We start from the raw sequence: 18,404 nt of genomic DNA, 5'->3' as shown, positions 1-18,404 counted from the left end.
AAATTTAGAGGCACTAAAAACTCCCCGCAAATTGTCCCCAAAACAAGTACGATGGGCACGGTACTTCAACCATTTTAACTTTACTCTAAAGTACATACCAGGAAGAAAAAACTTCCTAGCTGATGCGCTCTTCCAATTGCCACAGTACAAAATCGAATGTGAAGAAGTTCACGAGGCAATTATCCCCAGTCTACAAACTCCGGTCCAACTCACACCTCACAGGACCCCTAATCCTGATGACTCCGGGGTTAAGAAAATAAAGTGAGAACTCCTCACTTATTAATGGTTTAAAGACAATCAGACATCACTAATATGCAGGGATGGTCTGGCTTACAAGGGGAAAAAATTGTACTTGCCTGAAGCTCTTCATCTTAATGCCCTCAAACACAGCCATGATGTCAAATAGGCTGGACATTTTGGATATCTAAAAACTCTACATCTCACTCGCCGGCAATTTTGGTGGCCAAGACTAAAATGAGATGTAGAGAACTATGTCAAGAACTGTACTGTATGTGCCACCATGAAAAAAATCCCAGGAAAGACCCCTGGGTTACTGCAACCAGTGGCCGAAACTTCTCAACCATGGGAAGAAATAGCTATGGACTTTATAGTAGACCTACCCAACAGTAGAGGAAATACTATCATTTGGACTGTGATAGACCTATTTTCAAAACAGGCTCACTTTCTCACCTGCAAAGGACTTCCATCGGCTCAATGTCTGACTAAGTTGTCCCTAAAACATATCTATTGACTACATGGTGCCCCAAAGCAAATGATTTCGGACAGAGGGGTGCAGTTCACAGCGTAATTTTGGAGAAACTTTCTTAAATTAATTAGATCATCTCAAGGCCTATGAACTGCTTTTCACCCGGCTACCAGTGGAGCCACAGAATCCGCCAACAAAATGGTAGAACAATACCGTAGATGCTACGTTTCTTACCAACAAATAAACTGGACTGACCTCCTCCCTTTCACAGAGGTGGCTTACAATAATTCAGTACATAGCAGCACCGGCTACACTCCTTTTCATGTAGCCACAGGGAAAGAATTCAACCCCATACCGGAATACCCTGAGTTACCCTCCACTTCCCAGACTCTTGATCATTGGGTGAGGAGTTGGGAAGAAGTTTGGAAAAATACAAAGGTGGCCTTAGAAAAGACTTTTGAGACCTACAAAAAGCAAGCTGACAAAAAGAGAGCTCTCCAAAGAACATTTCAAGTTGGGGAAAAGGTCTATTTGTTGACCAATTACTTACGCCTTAAACTACCCAATAAGAAATTGGGACCGAAATTCTTGGGGCCTTTCTCCATTGTGAAAATCATCAACCCGGTCACAGTAAAATTGAAACTAGCCAGACTTTTGGCAAAAATTCTTCCGGTGTTCCATTGTAGTTTGCTGAAACCTTTTCGAACCTCCACTTTAAGATCTCCCCTTAAGAAAGCACCTTGACCCCTCGTAGTAGCACACCAGACCAATTTTGAAGTGAAACGTATTCTTGACTCTAAAATCTTTATGGAAAATTGCCGTACCTAGTACAATGGAAGGGATACCCATTGTCTGAAGCCATTTGTGTGAAATCTAGTGATGTGAAAGCTGACAGACTTATCAAAAGTTTTTATGAGAAACACCCCAACAAACCAAAAGCCAGTTCCTAACTTGTGTTTTGTTTACATTACAGGATCTGTCCTTTTTGTAAGGGGGGTCGGATGTCAATGCTGCTAACATCAAATGTTTTTGCTTGACAAGAGATGAAGAAGCAGCTATTTCATATGTTAAACTTGTGCATTGCTTTAAGAAATAGTATAAATGCTGGGAGGAGGGAGAAGGAGGATTTTACCTCAAGGCCATGAAATTAAAGAAGATAAGAACTTGGCGGGCTTTCTAATGGAAGGGAAACTGATTATTTAAATTAATTGGAGAATATGATTAATGAAAAAATTAGAAAGGTGGAGAATTGTGTTTAATATATTTTGCAAGGGGGCGGAGATTTCAGATTCCAGCTTCCTTCGAGCAAGCATTTGCCGATGTATTAGGCTAAATAAAGGACTTTTAAGGTAAACAATGCCTCAGAGTCACTTGAAAAGCCCATACATCAGAAACTTGACACGGTATATAAATCTAAGTGATATTGCTATTTATCATTTGATTTATGTTTCTGCTTTTAGGACAAGTTATCTAAACAGCTGCCTTTTCTTTTTCTTTTCCTTCAGTTTGATATAATGGTTAAGATGCTGGCATAGAAACAGAAGACTGTGACTTGTAGCCCTGCTTTAGCCCTGAAATCTAGCTGGGTGACTTTGGGTCACTTTCTTTCAGCCCCACCCACCTCACAGGTTTGTTGTTGTGGGTAAAATAGGAAGAAGGAGTACTATATATGTTCACCGCCTTGAGTTACCTATTAAGTAATAAAGGTGGAACAAAAATGTAATAAATAAAAAATAAATAATTTCTCCTGATTTTTTTCCCCTAATTTTTGTCTGCAAAAAAATGCCTTCAACTAAAACACATTTCATCACTCAGAATACTTCTTTGTTTTTTCCTCTTATTGCCTCACTTTCTTTAAGCCCATAGTAGAGTTCCTCCACTATTTAATAACAGAACTGAGCATTCTTCAGTTCTGTTATTAACAAATTGTCTTAATTCCTGCTGCAGTTAGCAATTAAATTAGATTATTTAGGAGATTAATTAGAAGATTCTATTAATCCCTTTTTCAAAAATACACATTTAGATCTGAACTAACAATTTTGAAACTTAGTAATTGTAAAAGAAGTGTTGTTTGTACTGAGTCTGGAAACTATGGATACTGAAACAGTCTATTAAAACATGTATTTACCAGTCAACAAGCCATCAATCTTTATACCATAGGCCCCCAACCTTTTGGGCGCCAGGGACTGGTTCTGTGGAGAAAGATTTTTCTGTGGACCAGAGGGGGCATGGTTTCATATGCTGCCTGCATCCAGTGGATGGGGCTTCACTTGTTTGCATGGCCCAGTTGCTGGTATGATGCGGCCCAGTGCTGGTCCACAGGCTAGGGGTTGGGGACCCCTGTTTTTTTTTTAATTGAAAAGTTTTATCATACATTTTATCTTTAACAGTCCCCCCTACCCCTCCCCTATCCCTCCCTCCTTACCCCTCCCCCCCTCCCCTCCCCCCCCCGACTTCCCAGAGCTAAGTACAAGGTATAAAAAACAAAAAAAAAAATCATAAACATCCATATGCTAACAACCATGAACTCTAAAATCTATCACTCTCTAGCTCATATAGGATAACTACAAACACTAATAATATAAAATATATTAAAAAAACCAAAAAAAAGGGAAAAAAGAAAGGAAGACTTATTCAAATGCTACATGAAACTTCTTAGTCCCATATTTGTTCTGGATATACTCAATCCATTTTCTCCACTCCCTAATATAGCGTTCTTGCGAATGATCTTTCAAATAAGCCGATATCTTTGCCATCTCTGCCAGGTCAGAAACCTTTAAAGTCCATTCTTCTATAGTCGGCAGTTCCTCCTTCTTCCAATACTGACCTATTAAGAGTCTTGCTGCCGTAATTAAATTCAACGTCAACTTAGTGTCCACAACTGTAGCATCTGTAATTATTCCCAACAAAAAAAGTTGCGGACAAAACTTTATCCTTTGCTTAAAAATCTTCTGCATATTCCACCAGATTTTTATCCAAAAAGCCTTAACCTTTTTACAAGTCCACCATATGTGAAAATATGTTACGTCTTCGTCACCGCACCTCCAACATTTAGGCTGATAATTCGGATACATACTTGCAAGCTTTTTAGGATCTAAATGCCATCTATAAAACATTTTATAAAAATTCTCTCTTAGATTTTGAGCTTGTGTGAATTTTACGTTCCTCACCCAAATCCTTTCCCACTTGTCCATTGTAATAACTTCTTGAATATTTTGTGCCCATTTAATCATACAATCTTTAACAAGTTCTGTTTCTGAGTCAATTTCTATCAATGCAAGATATATCCGTTTGATATGTGCTGGACCCTGATTTCTAATTTGCTTTATCAGATTTTCATCAGTCATTGTAAAACCAATTTTCTGATCTTCTTTCCACCTGGCCCGTAACTGAATATATTGAAACCAAGTTTGAACAATCTTCTCATCTCGCAAGAGGCTATATGGTTTCAGACACCAGACATTTCTTTCCAAGCTTAAAATCTCCTTATACGTAGTCACATCATGTTTAAAACCAACATTTATATTTTCTATTGCGTGTTTTGGAATTGCCCACAATGGTATCTTGCAGTCTAACTTATGTCTATACTTCTTCCAAACTCTCAACAATGCCTGTCTTAAAATATGCACTCTAAACACATTGTCTACCTTCTTGTCATACAACAAATATGCATGCCAGCCAAACAAAAAGTCCTGTTTTATACAGCTTGTTGAAACTGATAACATCATATTTTCTCAAGGGCTAAGGTTGCAAAATTAACTAGTGATCAGAATTTGATTGCAATGATACCTTTAAATATGTTTAATTGCAGTCTTCAACCCCAGTATATTTTTATCATAGGAATACCTTTTAATTATTTTATGTTTAAAATAAAATTTAAAAAGGCATCTGATTTAAAAGCAGAATAGCTTTATGATAGTGGAACTCAACCAGACAAATAAAGATGTCCAATTTTACTATGTACTCATCTAAAAACATGAATATGTTCCACTGTTCAAGCTTTGAGCAAGCAGGTATCAGCAAGCATCAGCATTCATAAGGAGATAATAATAATAATAATAATAATAATAATAATAATAATAATAATAATAATAATAATAATAATAATAATCATAATAATCATAATAATTTAATTTCTATACCGCCCTTCTCCCGAAGGACTCAGGGCGGTGTACAGGGCAATAAATACAATAGAAATACAATGTACAAAAGTTAAAAAAGAAGTAAACATTGTAGCCCAATTACAGTAAAAATAATAAAATTAATATTAAAACACCCCAAGCCCATCAGACCAGGTAAGTTTTTAGGTCACGGCAGAAGGAGCGAAGGTCAGGAGCCATCCGGAGCTCAACCGGTAAACGGTTCCAAAGGTCTGGCGCGCCCACAGAGAACGCCCTCCCCCTGGGGGCCGCCAGTCGACACTCTCTGACCGATGGCACCCTGAGAAGGCCCTCTGTGGGAGCGCACTGGACGAAGGGAAGTTGATGCCGGCAGCAGGTGCTCCCGTAAGTAATCCGGACCCATGCCATTTAGGGCTTTATAGGCCATCTCCAGCACCTTGAATCTCACCAGGAGGGCAACCGGAAGCCAATGCAGCTCGCGGAGTAGAGGTGTTACATGGGAGTATCGGGAAACCCCCACTACCACTCGTGCGGCCGCATTCTGCACCAGCTGAAGCCTCCGAGTAGTCCTCAAGGGCAGCCCCATGTAGAGAGCATTGCAGTAGTCTAAACAAGAGGTCACGAGCGCATGAGTGACTGTACGCAAGGCATCCCGGTCCAGATAGGGCTGCAACTGGCGTACCAGGTGAACCTGGGCAAAGGCCCCCCTAGTCACAGCTCCTATATGATCTTCCAAGGAGAGTTGCGAATCTAGGAGGACACCCAAGTTACAAGCCCTATCTACGGGGGGTAATAACTCACCCCCCATAATTAGGGATGGAGTAATCTGAATTTCCCGAGATGCCGGCACGTACAACCACTCAGTCTTGTCGGGGTTGAGCCAAAGCCTGTTCCTCCCCATCCAGACCCGAACCGCCTCCAGGCAACAGGACATCACATTGAGGGCATTGCTGGGGTGGTTTGGGGTAGAAATGAAAAGCTGGGTATCATCAGCATATTGATGATACCCAACCCCCAAACCACGAATGATCTCACCCAGTGGCTTCATATAGATGTTGAACAGGAGAGGCGAGAGGACCGACCCCTGAGGAACTCCACAAACGAGAGGCCTCGAGGCCTACCTCTGCCCTCCTGCCAACACTGACTGCGAACGTCCCAGGAGGTAGGAGGAGAACCACTGCAAGACCGTGCCTTCCACTCCCAGCCCCCTGAGACGCCGCAGTAAGATACCATGGTCGATGGTATCAAAAGCTGCTGAGAGGTCTAATAGGACTAGGACAGAGGAGCAACCCCTGTCCCGAGCCCGCCAGAGATCATTCACCAGCATGACCAATGCCGTCTCCGTGCTGTACCCAGGCCTGAAGCCCGATTGATACGGGTCCAGATAATCAGCTTCCTCCAGGAACAAAGGGAGCTGATGCGCCACCACACTCTCGACAACCTTCGCAAGAAAGCGAAGGTTGGAAACCTGACGATAGTTGTTTAACACAGCTGGGTCCAGGGCAGGCTTCTTGAGGAGGGGTCTCACCACTGCCTCCTTCAAGGTGGCGGGAAAACTACCCTCGCTCAAAGAAGCAGTTATCACTGCCTGGAGCCAGCCTCGTGTCCCCTCCCGAGCCGCATAAACCAGCCAGGAGGGGCACGGGTCCAATAAACACGTGGTGGAGCTCAGCTTCCCCATAATCCTGTCCACATCTTCCAGAGTCACAGGATCGAACTCCTCCCAGATGACATCACCAAGACCACCCATGTCCTCACCGTCAGACTCTGCCCAGTCGGAGTCCAAACCGGCCCGGATCCGAGCGATTTTGTCCAACAGATGTTGGCTAAACTCCTCGGCACGACCCTGTAAGGGCTCCTCCCTCACCTCCTGATTAAGGAGGGAGCGGGTCACCCTAAACAGGGTGGCCGGGCGGTTATCTGTGGACGCGATGTCCACATAGAAAAGGAAAAAACGCCTGCTTTATAAAATCACATTGAAAATAATTTAAAATGTATTAAATCTAATAAAACTTTCTTATTCCTAGAATATTCCTTTGACTTTTGATGATGTATATTGCTGGTCACTCTTCTGGAAAAAATTTCATACTGGAAACTAAGAAACTTTGTATGAGACAGAAAGCTAATAAAAAAGACTTCATTCTGCTACATTACAATCTGCCATGATCATAGCATCTTATTACAGTCTGCTTTCCCTGTGTTATTCTCACCTGCTGCCACTTCAGTCTCCAGCACAATCTCTTCCCAGATGAGCATTACCTGTGCTAAATACCCAGGAAATCTGTCAACACTCATGGGAGAAGTTGGAGTCCTTTACACTGTAGTTGCTCATACTTTCTTCTTCCTGCAAGCAGAGATGACTGCAAAACATGAATGTTCTTTCAGATAGCTCTTACTCCAATCTTTTGATCCAGATGACACCATTGGGATGAAAATGTCTTGCCTTTGATTCACAATTTTCTATGCCTGGGAGTAGCTTTTTTTTGGAGATGATGAAAGCAGTTCATACCTTGTGGGTAGTAAAAAGACTTAACTATAAAACAAGCAAGCTTCTTATTCAGATATAGGATGAAAATCCCCATACACTGACTAACATTATTCAAAGTGGCTACATATGTCTGTAAAGTCCTCTATTGGAATTTCCCACCTGATGATCTCCTGACAGTCCTAAGTTGAGAGCAGATGCATATACAGGCAGTCCTCAACTTACGACCACAATTGAGCCCTACAAATTCTGTTGTTAAGTGAGACATTTGTTAAGTGAGTTTTGCCCCATTTTATGACCTTTCTTGCAATGGTTAAGTGAATCACTGCAGTTGATAAGTTAGTAACCTGGTTGTTAAGTGAATCTGACTCCCCCATTGACTTTGCTTGTCAGAAGGTCTCAAAAGATGATTGCATGATCCTGGAACACAGCAAAGGTCAAAAATATGAACCAGTTGCCAAGCATCTGAATTTTGATCATGTGATCATGGCATGCTGCAAAGGTCATACATATGAAAAACGGTCATATTTTTCAGAGCCTTTGTAACTTTGAATGGTCACTAAATGAACTGTTGTAAGTCAAGAACTACATGTACTTGCCTACAGAGGAGATAAGTCATTGTTTCACAATGTCAGATAAATACTTTAATTAGCATAAGACTATAATTAGCATAGGGATGCAGTGGCTCAGTGGGTTAGGACGCTAAGCTTGTCGATCAGAAGGTCGGCAGTTTGGTGGGTCGAATCCCAAGTGCCACGTAACAGAGTGAGTGTTGTGACTCAGGGCCAGCCTGTGGGTCCGACAGCCGGGTCCGATGTATCGGAGGACTCAGATGTGGGGGAGGAGGGAAACGAACCGGCTGATGATGATTTGGAGACTTTGCAGAGTCCTCAGCCGGGAACCTCTTCTCAGCTGTGTGAGCCCGAGAGTGCGGAGGATGATGACCCACAGCTGGCCCTGTTCAAGGACGCCCGACGCAGGAGGCAGACGAGCAGGGACAAACAAAGAAAGGCTATGGGACTCCTCGGGAGGAGGCACAGGGAGACCACGCCCTGAGCTCTCTATAAAAGAAGTGTTTGGGGAGGGGCTGGTTGCTGAAAGCAACTTTTCCGTTTGAGAAGTCAAGCACTTGTATTCTTGTAACAGTGTAATTAAAACTTGGCAGAAGCCTTTTGGTCTTGGACGCTTTCCAGACTCTTCTTTTGATTAGGGGTGCGAGAAGAGGGCTGGTTCAGAACAGTTTGCTTTCAGCCACCCACCCCTTAATACTACGATGGAGCAGCTTCTTGCCGAGAATGCCCAGCTCAACCAGCAACTCACCTTGCTGGCCACTCAGGTGGCACAACTGCAGGCTCAGGTACATGCTGCCCCCCCACCCAGGAGGAAATGTCAGATAGCTATGCCGGATAAATTTGCTGGTAAACCAGAACTGTTTCCTGCCTTCCTGGGACAATGCCAGCTTTATATCAGCGTGAGAGCAGCTGATTTCCCCACTGACCGAGATAAGGTGGGATTCGTATTGAGCCTTCTGTCGGGAGATGCAGCTCGTTGGGGCACGCCTCTGTTGGCACAGCCTAGCCCTTTGTTGGATAACTTTGGGGGGTTTTGTGACCATATGCGCCTCATGTACGAGGACCCGATTAAGGCGCAGACGGCCACCCGACGCCTGAAAGCTTTGAGGCAGGGTCAGCGCCCTCTACAGGCCTATATCAGCGATTTCCGGCTGCTTAGCCAGGATTCCGCCTGGAATGAGGCTGCGCTCGTGGATGCCTTTCAGGATGGCTTGTCAGAGGAGATGTTGGATGAGCTGGCCCGCGTGGACATTCCCTCAGACCTGAATGGGCTGATCCATCTTTGTCTGCGGATCGATGCCCGGCTGCAGCAGCGTAAGAGTTGCCGTGCCACCCCACAGACCCCTGCCGCCCCTGTTGTGCGTGAGCCCCCAGTCCAGAGGGAGGAGCCAATGGAGCTGGGTGCCGCCAGGTCCCGTCTATCGGTGACGGAAATGGACAGACGACGATCGGAGGGGTTGTGTTTTTACTGTGGGGACCCTGGACATTTGGCTTCTTCTTGCCCGAAGAAGCGTCAGCGGGCGTCAGTGACCAAGCCTGCCCCGAGAAAGTCCCCTGCTTTGCTATCGGGAAACGGCCCGAGCCCGATCTAGACGGTGTGAAAGATCGGGCGACCCACAACATCCACACCGAGCGACGTTGTTCCGACGGTGCCTGTGAACCTCCACGGCATTTGATTTTGGAGGCACGACTGATCCTTCCTGGCAAGCCAGAGGGGATTCCGGTCCATGCCTTAATTGACTCTGGGGCTACCACTAACTTTATGGATTCGGCCTTTGTGGCCAAATGGGCTGTTCCCCAGTGTCCAGTGGATCCGCCCATGCTTGTGGAGACCATCGATGGTCGAGTGCTCCTGTCCGGGCCTATCACGGCCGCCACGCAACCCGTGTGTATGGCCATCAGTACCCATGTGGAGGCCATTCAGTTCTACGTCACTTCGGATCTGCACTTCCCCGTGGTCTTGGGACTGGCGTGGCTCCGGGCGCATGATCCACAGATCTATTGGTCTCAGAACTTGGTCACCTTCCCAAGTTTGCAGTGCGTGGACCACACCCGCCATATCTGTGCCGGCCAGGTGGAGGGTTCCCCAGGGGTTTCCTTGCCTCCCGAACAGTCCGACTTTGCTGACGTGTTCAGCGAGTCAGAGGCGGACCAATTACCCCCGCACAGGCCCTACGACTGCTCCATTGACCTAGTCCCTGATGCGCCTCTCCCAGTGGGGCGTTTGTACTCCATGTCGGAGCCCGAGTTGGCTGCATTGCGGGACTTCCTGACGAAGAACTTGGCTCGTGGTTTCATCCGGCCCTCGTCCTCGCCAGTGTCTGCGCCCGTGCTCTTCGTCAAAAAGAAGTCGGGCGAGTTACGGCTTTGCTGTGACTACCGGAAACTCAACGCTATCACGGTGCGTAACCGCTACCCGCTGCCCCTCATCCCCGAGCTCTTGGACCGACTCCGGGAGGCTAAGATCTTCACGAAACTGGACCTGCGTGGAGCTTACAACCTCGTCAGGGTTCGGCCGGGTGATGAGTGGAAGACGGCGTTTGGTACTCGCTATGGACATTTCGAGTACACGGTGATGCCGTTTGGCCTGACCAACGCCCCCGCTGTGTTTCAGCATTTTATGAATGACATCTTTCGGGATCTGTTGGACCAGTTTGTTGTGATTTACCTGGACGACATCCTGATTTACTCCCCGTCGCGTGAAGCGCATCATCAGCATCTCCGTCAGGTCCTGCAGCGCCTCCGGAAACATCGGCTGTTTGCCAAGTTGGAGAAGTGCCAGTTCTACCAGGTGACCATTGATTTCTTGGGTCACCGCATTTCTCCTGAGGGCATCGCCATGGAACCGAGTAAAGTTGAGTCGTTGCAGAGTTGGCAACCCCCGCGTCGCGTGAAGGATATTCAGCGACTTCTTGGATTTGCCAACTACTATCGGACATTCATCCCTGGCTTTGCTGCCTTGACAGCCCCCCTCACCCGGCTCCTGCAGAAGAAGACTCGGTTCCAGTGGAACGCCCCCGAACAACAGGCGTTCCAAGCTTTGAAGGACGCCTTCATGAAGGAGCCCATCTTGAAGCATCCTGACCCGCAACGGCCGTTTGTCGTGGAGGCGGACGCCTCCGACATTGCCATTGGGGCCGTGTTACTCCAGGCAGCGACGCCCAACGGTACCCTTTTCCCTTGCGCGTATCACTCACGGAAATTGAATCCCTCGGAGCGCAACTATACCATCTGGGAGAAGGAGCTGCTGGCCATCAAGGCGGCGTTCGAGGCTTGGAGGCATCATCTGGAGGGGGCGCGGCATCAAATCGAGGTCCGGACGGACCACAAGAATCTGGAAAGCCTGCAGACCGCTCGGAATTTGAACCAACGCCAGATCCGGTGGTCCCTCTTCTTTGCGAGGTTTGACTTCCGGGTGCGGTACATACCAAGCGGGCACAACCAGAGAGCGGATGCTCTGTCCAGGAAGCCCGAGTACACCCGAGTGGAAGACAAGCTTCCGCCCAGGACCGTGATCCCCGTCGAGTCTTTTGCTGCGGTGCGGGAGCCGGTGGATATACGGGCTCGGATCCGGGAGGCGCAGCAGCAGGAGGCGTGGGTGGCTCAGCGGAAGGAAGAGGTGGGGCCAGATTCGCCTTGGTCGGTCACGGATGGACTCCTGTATTATCGTGACTGGCTCTATGTTCCAGGAGGGCCACTCAGGGGACTCGTCCTCAGCCAATGTCATGATAACCCGGCTGCGGGGCATTTTGGCCTGTTCAAGACTCTGAACCTGGTCTCCCGTACATTCTGGTGGCCCCGAGTCCGACACGATGTCCAGTCTTATGTCACCTCCTGCGTCCCATGCAGGCAGGCCAAGTCAGCGACAGGGGCCCCGCCTGGTTTACTGCAGCCTTTGCCAACGCCCAAGAGACCCTGGGGGGCTGTGTCCATGGACTTTCTGACGGATCTACCCCCATCCTCCGGCTTCACGACAGTGTTTGTGGTGGTGGACATGTTGACCAAGATGGCGCACTTCATCCCCTGTCGCGGCTTACCGTCAGCTCGCGCCACTAGTCGCATGTTCATCCAACAGGTGTTCCGGCTGCACGGCCTTCCCGATAGAGTCGTCTCCGATAGGGGGGCCCAGTTTACAGCCCGCTTCTGGCAGGAGTTGATGCGGGCGTTGGACATTAAGGTTTGCCTCTCGTCCGCGCATCATCCTCAGACCGACGGGGGTACCGAGAAGGTCATCGGCATTTTGGAGCAGTATCTGCGCTGCTACGTTAACCTGCAGCAGGACAATTGGGTGGACTATTTGGCCATAGCCGAGTTTGCCTTTAACAACTCGCAGCACACCTCCACGCAGATGACACCGTTCTTGGCCAATGTGGGTTATCACCCTCGGTTTTTCCCCCTTTCTCCCGTGGACTCACCGGAGCCGGCAGCGAACGAATTCATGGCGGAGTTACAGGCGATCCATCGGTTGGTGCGACGGCAGCTGGAGAAGGCCAAGGCCGACTACAAGAGGTTCGCCGATCGGTCGAGAAGGGATACGCCTCCATTATCGGTGGGGGATCGGGTCTGGCTGTCCACCAGAAACCTACCATCCACTCGGCCGGCGAGGAAGCTGGACCACCGTTACCTTGGACCGTTCCCAGTCGAGGCCGTCATCAACCCGGTCGCCTATCGTTTAACTCTGCCACGTTCCCTGCGCGTGCACCCCGTCTTCCATCGGTCCTTGTTGGTCCCCGAACAACCGGCTTGTCCACTTCGCCAAGCGGAACCTCCCCCATCAGGACCTCGTGATGGCGACAGCACCCCCGAGTACGAGGTCGCCAGCATCAGGGATTCCCGCTGGCTGAAAGGTCGCTTCCAGTACCTGATCGAGTGGAAAGGGTACGGGCCGGAGGACTTCACATGGGAAGACGCGACCGCCGTTCATGCCCCTGCGTTGGTGACTGCGTTTCACGAACAGTTCCCATCCCGACCGCATCCGGATCGGCAGACCCGGGGGAAGGGCCCTGCGGTGCGGGATAGTGTTGTGACTCAGGGCCAGCCTGTGGGTCCGACAGCCGGGTCCGATGTATCGGAGGACTCAGATGTGGGGGAGGAGGGAAACGAACCGGCTGATGATGATTTGGAGACTTTGCAGAGTCCTCAGCCGGGAACCTCTTCTCAGCTGTGTGAGCCCGAGAGTGCGGAGGATGATGACCCACAGCAGGCCCTGTTCAAGGACGCCCGACGCAGGAGGCAGACGAGCAGGGACAAACAAAGAAAGGCTATGGGACTCCTCGGGAGGAGGCACAGGGAGACCACGCCCTGAGCTCTCTATAAAAGAAGTGTTTGGGGAGGGGCTGGTTGCTGAAAGCAACTTTTCCGTTTGAGAAGTCAAGCTCTTGTATTCTTGTAACAGTGTAATTAAAACTTGGCAGAAGCCTTTTGGTCTTGGACGCTTTCCAGACTCTTCTTTTGATTAGGGGTGCGAGAAGAGGGCTGGTTCAGAACAGTGAGCGCCTCTTACTCATCCCAGCTTCTGCCAACCTAGCAGTTCAAAAGCACATAAAAATGCAAGTAGAAAAATAGGGACCACTACGGTGGGAAGGTAACAGCGTTCCGTGCGCCTTTGGCGTCTTGTCATACCGGCCACATGACCACGGAGACGTCCTCGGACAAACGCTGGCTCTTTGGCTTTGAAACGGAGATAAGCACCGGCCCCTAGAGTTGGAAACGACTATCACGCATGTGCGGGGGAACCTTTACCTTTACATTTATAATTAGCATGCTTGCTCTTGGGCATTATTTTAGCCAAACTTTGATTGCTGATATGTGCATGAATGTCTGTACTCTTTCTCTTTACATAAGGGTGACGTGATGGCTCAGCAGTTAAGACACTTAGCTTTCAAGACCCAAGTGCCACAGGATGGGATGAGCTCCCATCCTCATTCCAACTCCTACTAACCTAGCAGTTCAAAAGCATGCAAATGCAAGTAGATAAATAGGTACCAGTTTGGTGGGACGGTAACAGTTCTCTGTGATGTCATGCTGGCCACATGACTATGGAACTGTCAAGGCTAAATGGCCTTGAAATGGAAATGAGCACACACCCCCCTATAGTCGACAACAACTAATGGAGTGAAATCTGTAGGGATATAGTATATTTAATACAGGGGATACTTTTTTGGACCTATTTACTGAGTGGTTCACTTTAGCTCACTTTAGTGTGTTGTTTTCTCCTTATTGAGCAAAGCTAATCAGATGAATAATGGTTGTACCAAACTGATGACCACTTTATGTTACTGCAGGAGTAGTATAACTTTTAAATAGTTTTATATGGTATATAGTTTTAAATAGATATCATATAAAACTTTTGTATAGATTTATAGTATCACCTTAGAAATCAATTATTAAACAATATGTGATTTGTAAAGATTCAGTTCAGGGAATCTGATGTTATGGCCGGCTTTCAGGTTTTCAAAGAAACTACTGCTGATACCTGCATGTTCTTATTTTATTACAGTAGACACTCCTGACCCCTATGTGGAGCTCTTTATTTCAACAGCACCAGACAGCAGAAAGAAAACAAAGCATATCAACAACAATGTGAATCCTGAGTGGAATGAAACTTTTGAAATAATTTTGGATCCCAACCAGGAAAATATTCTGGAGGTACTAGTACAAATATCTATATGGAAAAGGACTCATGCAGTGTGGATACTGTATTAAAAATATTAACTGCAGTGTCAAAAGAGGCAGTGTGCTAAATCAGAGGTCTCCAACCTTTCCGGGCTCAAGGACCGGAGGGAAGGAGAGCAGCTTCAGAATTGGTGTGTGCATGTGCGCATGGGTCCACACACACTGGCATGGCACTAGCAGCCCCTAGCATGCTCTGGTGCCATGCTCATGCGCAAACGGCCGTGTATCCCCCACGGAGGCTAGTGGTGCATGTACAAATGGGCTGTGGACACCCGCCCTGCGCTAGCATTCCTGTTCATGCCTGGGCACATGCACAAATGGCTGCGGGCGCTAGCGCATCGGGGGAATGCATGGCCACACGTGCATCCACCAGCCAGCCATTTCCAAGGCCCACTGGCCAAGAGCCCACAGCCCAGTCCTGGGCCATGGACCATAGGTTGGGGACCCCTGTGCTAAGTACCCTAACTTACAGAGGTAGTGTTTAGATTTTGCTCTATGACTTTATTATAAATGAAAGCTTCCTTAATGAAACATTTCCAAACAAAAATTCATGTGTATACACACTGAGTATCAGTCCTAAGGCCTGACATGAATTTGTACTTAGTCGCATTAGTCTCCTCTTTGTTTATCTGTCTGTCTCGTCCATCCATCCATCCATCCGTCATATTTCTAAACCACCAGTTTCCCTTGCAGAGGGACTCCTTCAGTCTAACGTTACAGTATAGTCCAGATTTCAAGCAAACGTAGACCTAGAGTGCAAAGAGAAAAAGGCATTTGGAAAATGGAAAAAAAGAAATTAAACTGGGAAATCTAAGAGGTTTAAGTTGGACAGCATGTTTTCTCAGCACCTTTTCTACCATTGTGAAATAACACTGACCAAAATGATGAGTATAAGATGACAAGATAAGACAATCTTGTGAACAGATTTGGGGATTTGGTAGTCTGAGCCTTTTTGATAAAGTGCTTTTTACAAGTATAAAATATTGCGAGAAACAATAGGAATCACAGAGCTAAGATTCACACATACACACACACACACACACACACACACAGAGAGAGAGAGAGAGAGAGAGAGAGAGAGAGAGAGAGAGAGAGAGGTGTATACATATAAAATATATAGGTCATCTAGAATATAATATAGAGAAAGTTTTAATATGAATTTCTCATTTCAAAAATACATGCTTTATTGCAGCTGGTCTACATCTTCTGAATATCAGTCTAGCTTGAAATGAGCTTTCTAATATTACTTATTTCTCCCTTTCTAAATAAATGAGCCCCTTTGAGAAAGGATAAAAGACAAATAAGTAGAAAGGAGAGTATTTAAAAGAGAGGCAAAATCTTGAGCTCAGAAATAATTTTGCCACCGAATAGGAGGTTTCGTTTGCTTTCTGAACAGAATAATAAGTTGTTATCTCTTACCTTTAATATATAAAATGAGAAGTTTGTATTTTTACAAAATATCACCAAAATATCATATGACCATCAGGAATAAATATCAGTTTGGCCAACCTAATTTATGACTAATGGGTATACAACTATGTCCATTCATCCTGAAGAACTTGTTGCTATCCTAACGTACGTAATTTTAGTATGAATAATTTGTAAAAATACAAATCATTTTTCCAAAGCTATTGTTTGGATAATCCGTCAGTGTAATTGTTTTGCCATATCTGGTAAAGGTTTATAGATCTTCCAATTAAAAAGTAAAAATATTTAACCAATATTGCTTTGTTGACCTGAAGTGAAAAGTTGGTAATGAAATGTGTTTTTGGATCTTTAATCAATACAGTGTATGTTGAAAATTAACTTAAAATTATGTTTACTAAGCATGTTTGCTTCATTTTCAAAAAGTTGTTTACATTTATGTAGGATATGAAAAGGTTTAGTTTAAGTGTGTATCTTTTTTCAGATTACTCTTATGGATGCAAATTATGTGATGGATGAGACTATTGGTACAGCAACTTTTCCCATTTCATCTTTGAAAATTGGGGAGAAGAAACAAGTTCCATTTATCATTAACAGAGTAAGTTCCAAAATCAACATGCCAGTTTCACTATTGTTGGTCTCAAAATGGTCACTTTCCAAGGTTATAAGTAGAGGATGTAAAATCTAGAATGTAGTAGTACAGAAATGATGTTCTTTAGTTCTCTTAAAACATTTCTGGTACTGAAAATGATGTGATCTGTTGAAAATACAAAGATTACAAAATGATGACTGATGACTGACACGGTGTGTCAAACCACATCTTTTATTTTACTCTTTGAAGCTGTTTTAAGGTTGTAATGTTAGTATTTTTAATACAGGATTTACCTGGCTGAAGCCACTGCTGTAGGCATTTCTTAAAATGAAATTTATTTTGTAGTCCAGTTTGCACAGCTGCATGCACAACACACATATTGATAGCTGCAGTTATGCTGAGCCATCCATGAGAAGCCATAAGCCATGTTTAAGTGTACTTTCATTTTGCTATCCCACATTTTTAATCCTTCATTTGTAGTGTCAAGACCTGAGCCATGTTCATAAATTAATTGAGCAGCATCTAGTTTTTTCATAACTGAAATGTTGAATCTGGTATTTGCTCCAGTTTGGATAATAGCCATACTTTGAAAAATGAATTTGATTTGAAAATATACATGTCAAGTTTTTTTATTCTCTAGTCTTGATATTTTTTATGAGTCTACATTTTAATTCCTTTTTTTGATATGGATGGAATGTGTAACTTTCAGTTTTTCTTCTCAGTTCCTCTCAGTAATGCATTTCAAAATCACTTCCCAGATAAAATTGCTCTGATTACTTAAGTAATATGGCAGTATTATTTATATAGGTAACAGCATTGCAAAAAAATCATATTACATTGGTTCTAAGATGATAAATGCTGAGAAACTGAAGTATAATTCCATTCCATTTTCTTTTACTAATAGTCATATATTATTCCTTTTCTTAGGAAAACCTATTGATTTTTTTATGTCTTCCAGAGAATATAAGATGTAGCACTCTCCTTCTCCCCTCCCCTCTCCTCTCCTTAACATGAAATTATTACTGCAGTCTTTGTGATCCAAATGGTGGATGAATATGAGATAGTATCAACTGTATTGATAATATATTGAGACCAAGGAAATATATTTATATGTTTATTCTTAAAAATAGTTCATACCACTTCTTTATTTAAGTAAAATAAAAGTATGAAGATAAGATAATTTTATTGTCATTTTTTACTGCAGGCACAATGGCACACATCAAAAATGAAATTTAGTTGCCCGCTCTCAAAGTGAAACACATACATGACACACACCTAAAACATACTATATACAACATATGTATAGACCCACACCCCTACATATACATAACAATAAAATATTAAATACTGTCCATCTTGAATATATAACGGAAGAAGGAAGCCTGAGAGTTCACAAGGTTAATGCTGTATGGAATGAAACTATGGTTGAATCTAGATGTTCTGCTACCGATACCCACGAAGCCTGTTCCCAGAAGGTAACAAGGAAAACAGGTTGTGAAGAGGATGAGTGGTGTCCCAGATAATCTTACGGACCCTGCTCAAGCAATGCTTCTGTGCTATGTCCTGGATGGGAGGGAAGGAACTACCAATGCTCTTTTCGGCCAGCCTCATCACTCTGCACCGCCTTCCTGTCTGAAGCAGTGATGCTTCCAAACCAGACTGTGATGCTGTATGATAGGATGCTCTCGATCGTCTCCCTGTAGAAAGCAGTCAAAAGAGGGGAACGAAGATGAGCTTTTCTCATGCAACGCAGAAAGTGCAGGTGCTGCTGTGCCTGCTTCACTAGTTTCTCACTGTTGAGTGACCAAGCCAGCCTACTTGTTAGCTG

The 18,404-nt window shown here is 45.2% G+C and overlaps 1 protein-coding gene across 2 annotated transcripts in view; it reads left to right on the top strand.

Annotated features, from left to right (window-relative positions):
* PLA2G4A (phospholipase A2 group IVA) overlaps positions 1–18,404 on the top strand; it is a 183,711-nt gene that overhangs the window by 59,632 nt on the left and 105,675 nt on the right. For both annotated transcript variants that reach the window (XM_083358695.1, XM_083358696.1), the window contains exons 4-5: positions 14,384–14,532; positions 16,469–16,582. In XM_083358695.1, the coding sequence (XP_083214821.1) occupies positions 14,384–14,532; positions 16,469–16,582 (263 nt within the window). The remainder of the gene's footprint in view (positions 1–14,383; positions 14,533–16,468; positions 16,583–18,404) is intronic.

Source organism: Vipera ursinii (genome assembly GCF_947247035.1).
Source record: "Vipera ursinii genome assembly, chromosome: 3".
NCBI classification, from domain to species: domain Eukaryota; kingdom Metazoa; phylum Chordata; class Lepidosauria; order Squamata; family Viperidae; genus Vipera; species Vipera ursinii.
This window is presented reverse-complemented; position numbering and strand designations above follow the sequence as displayed.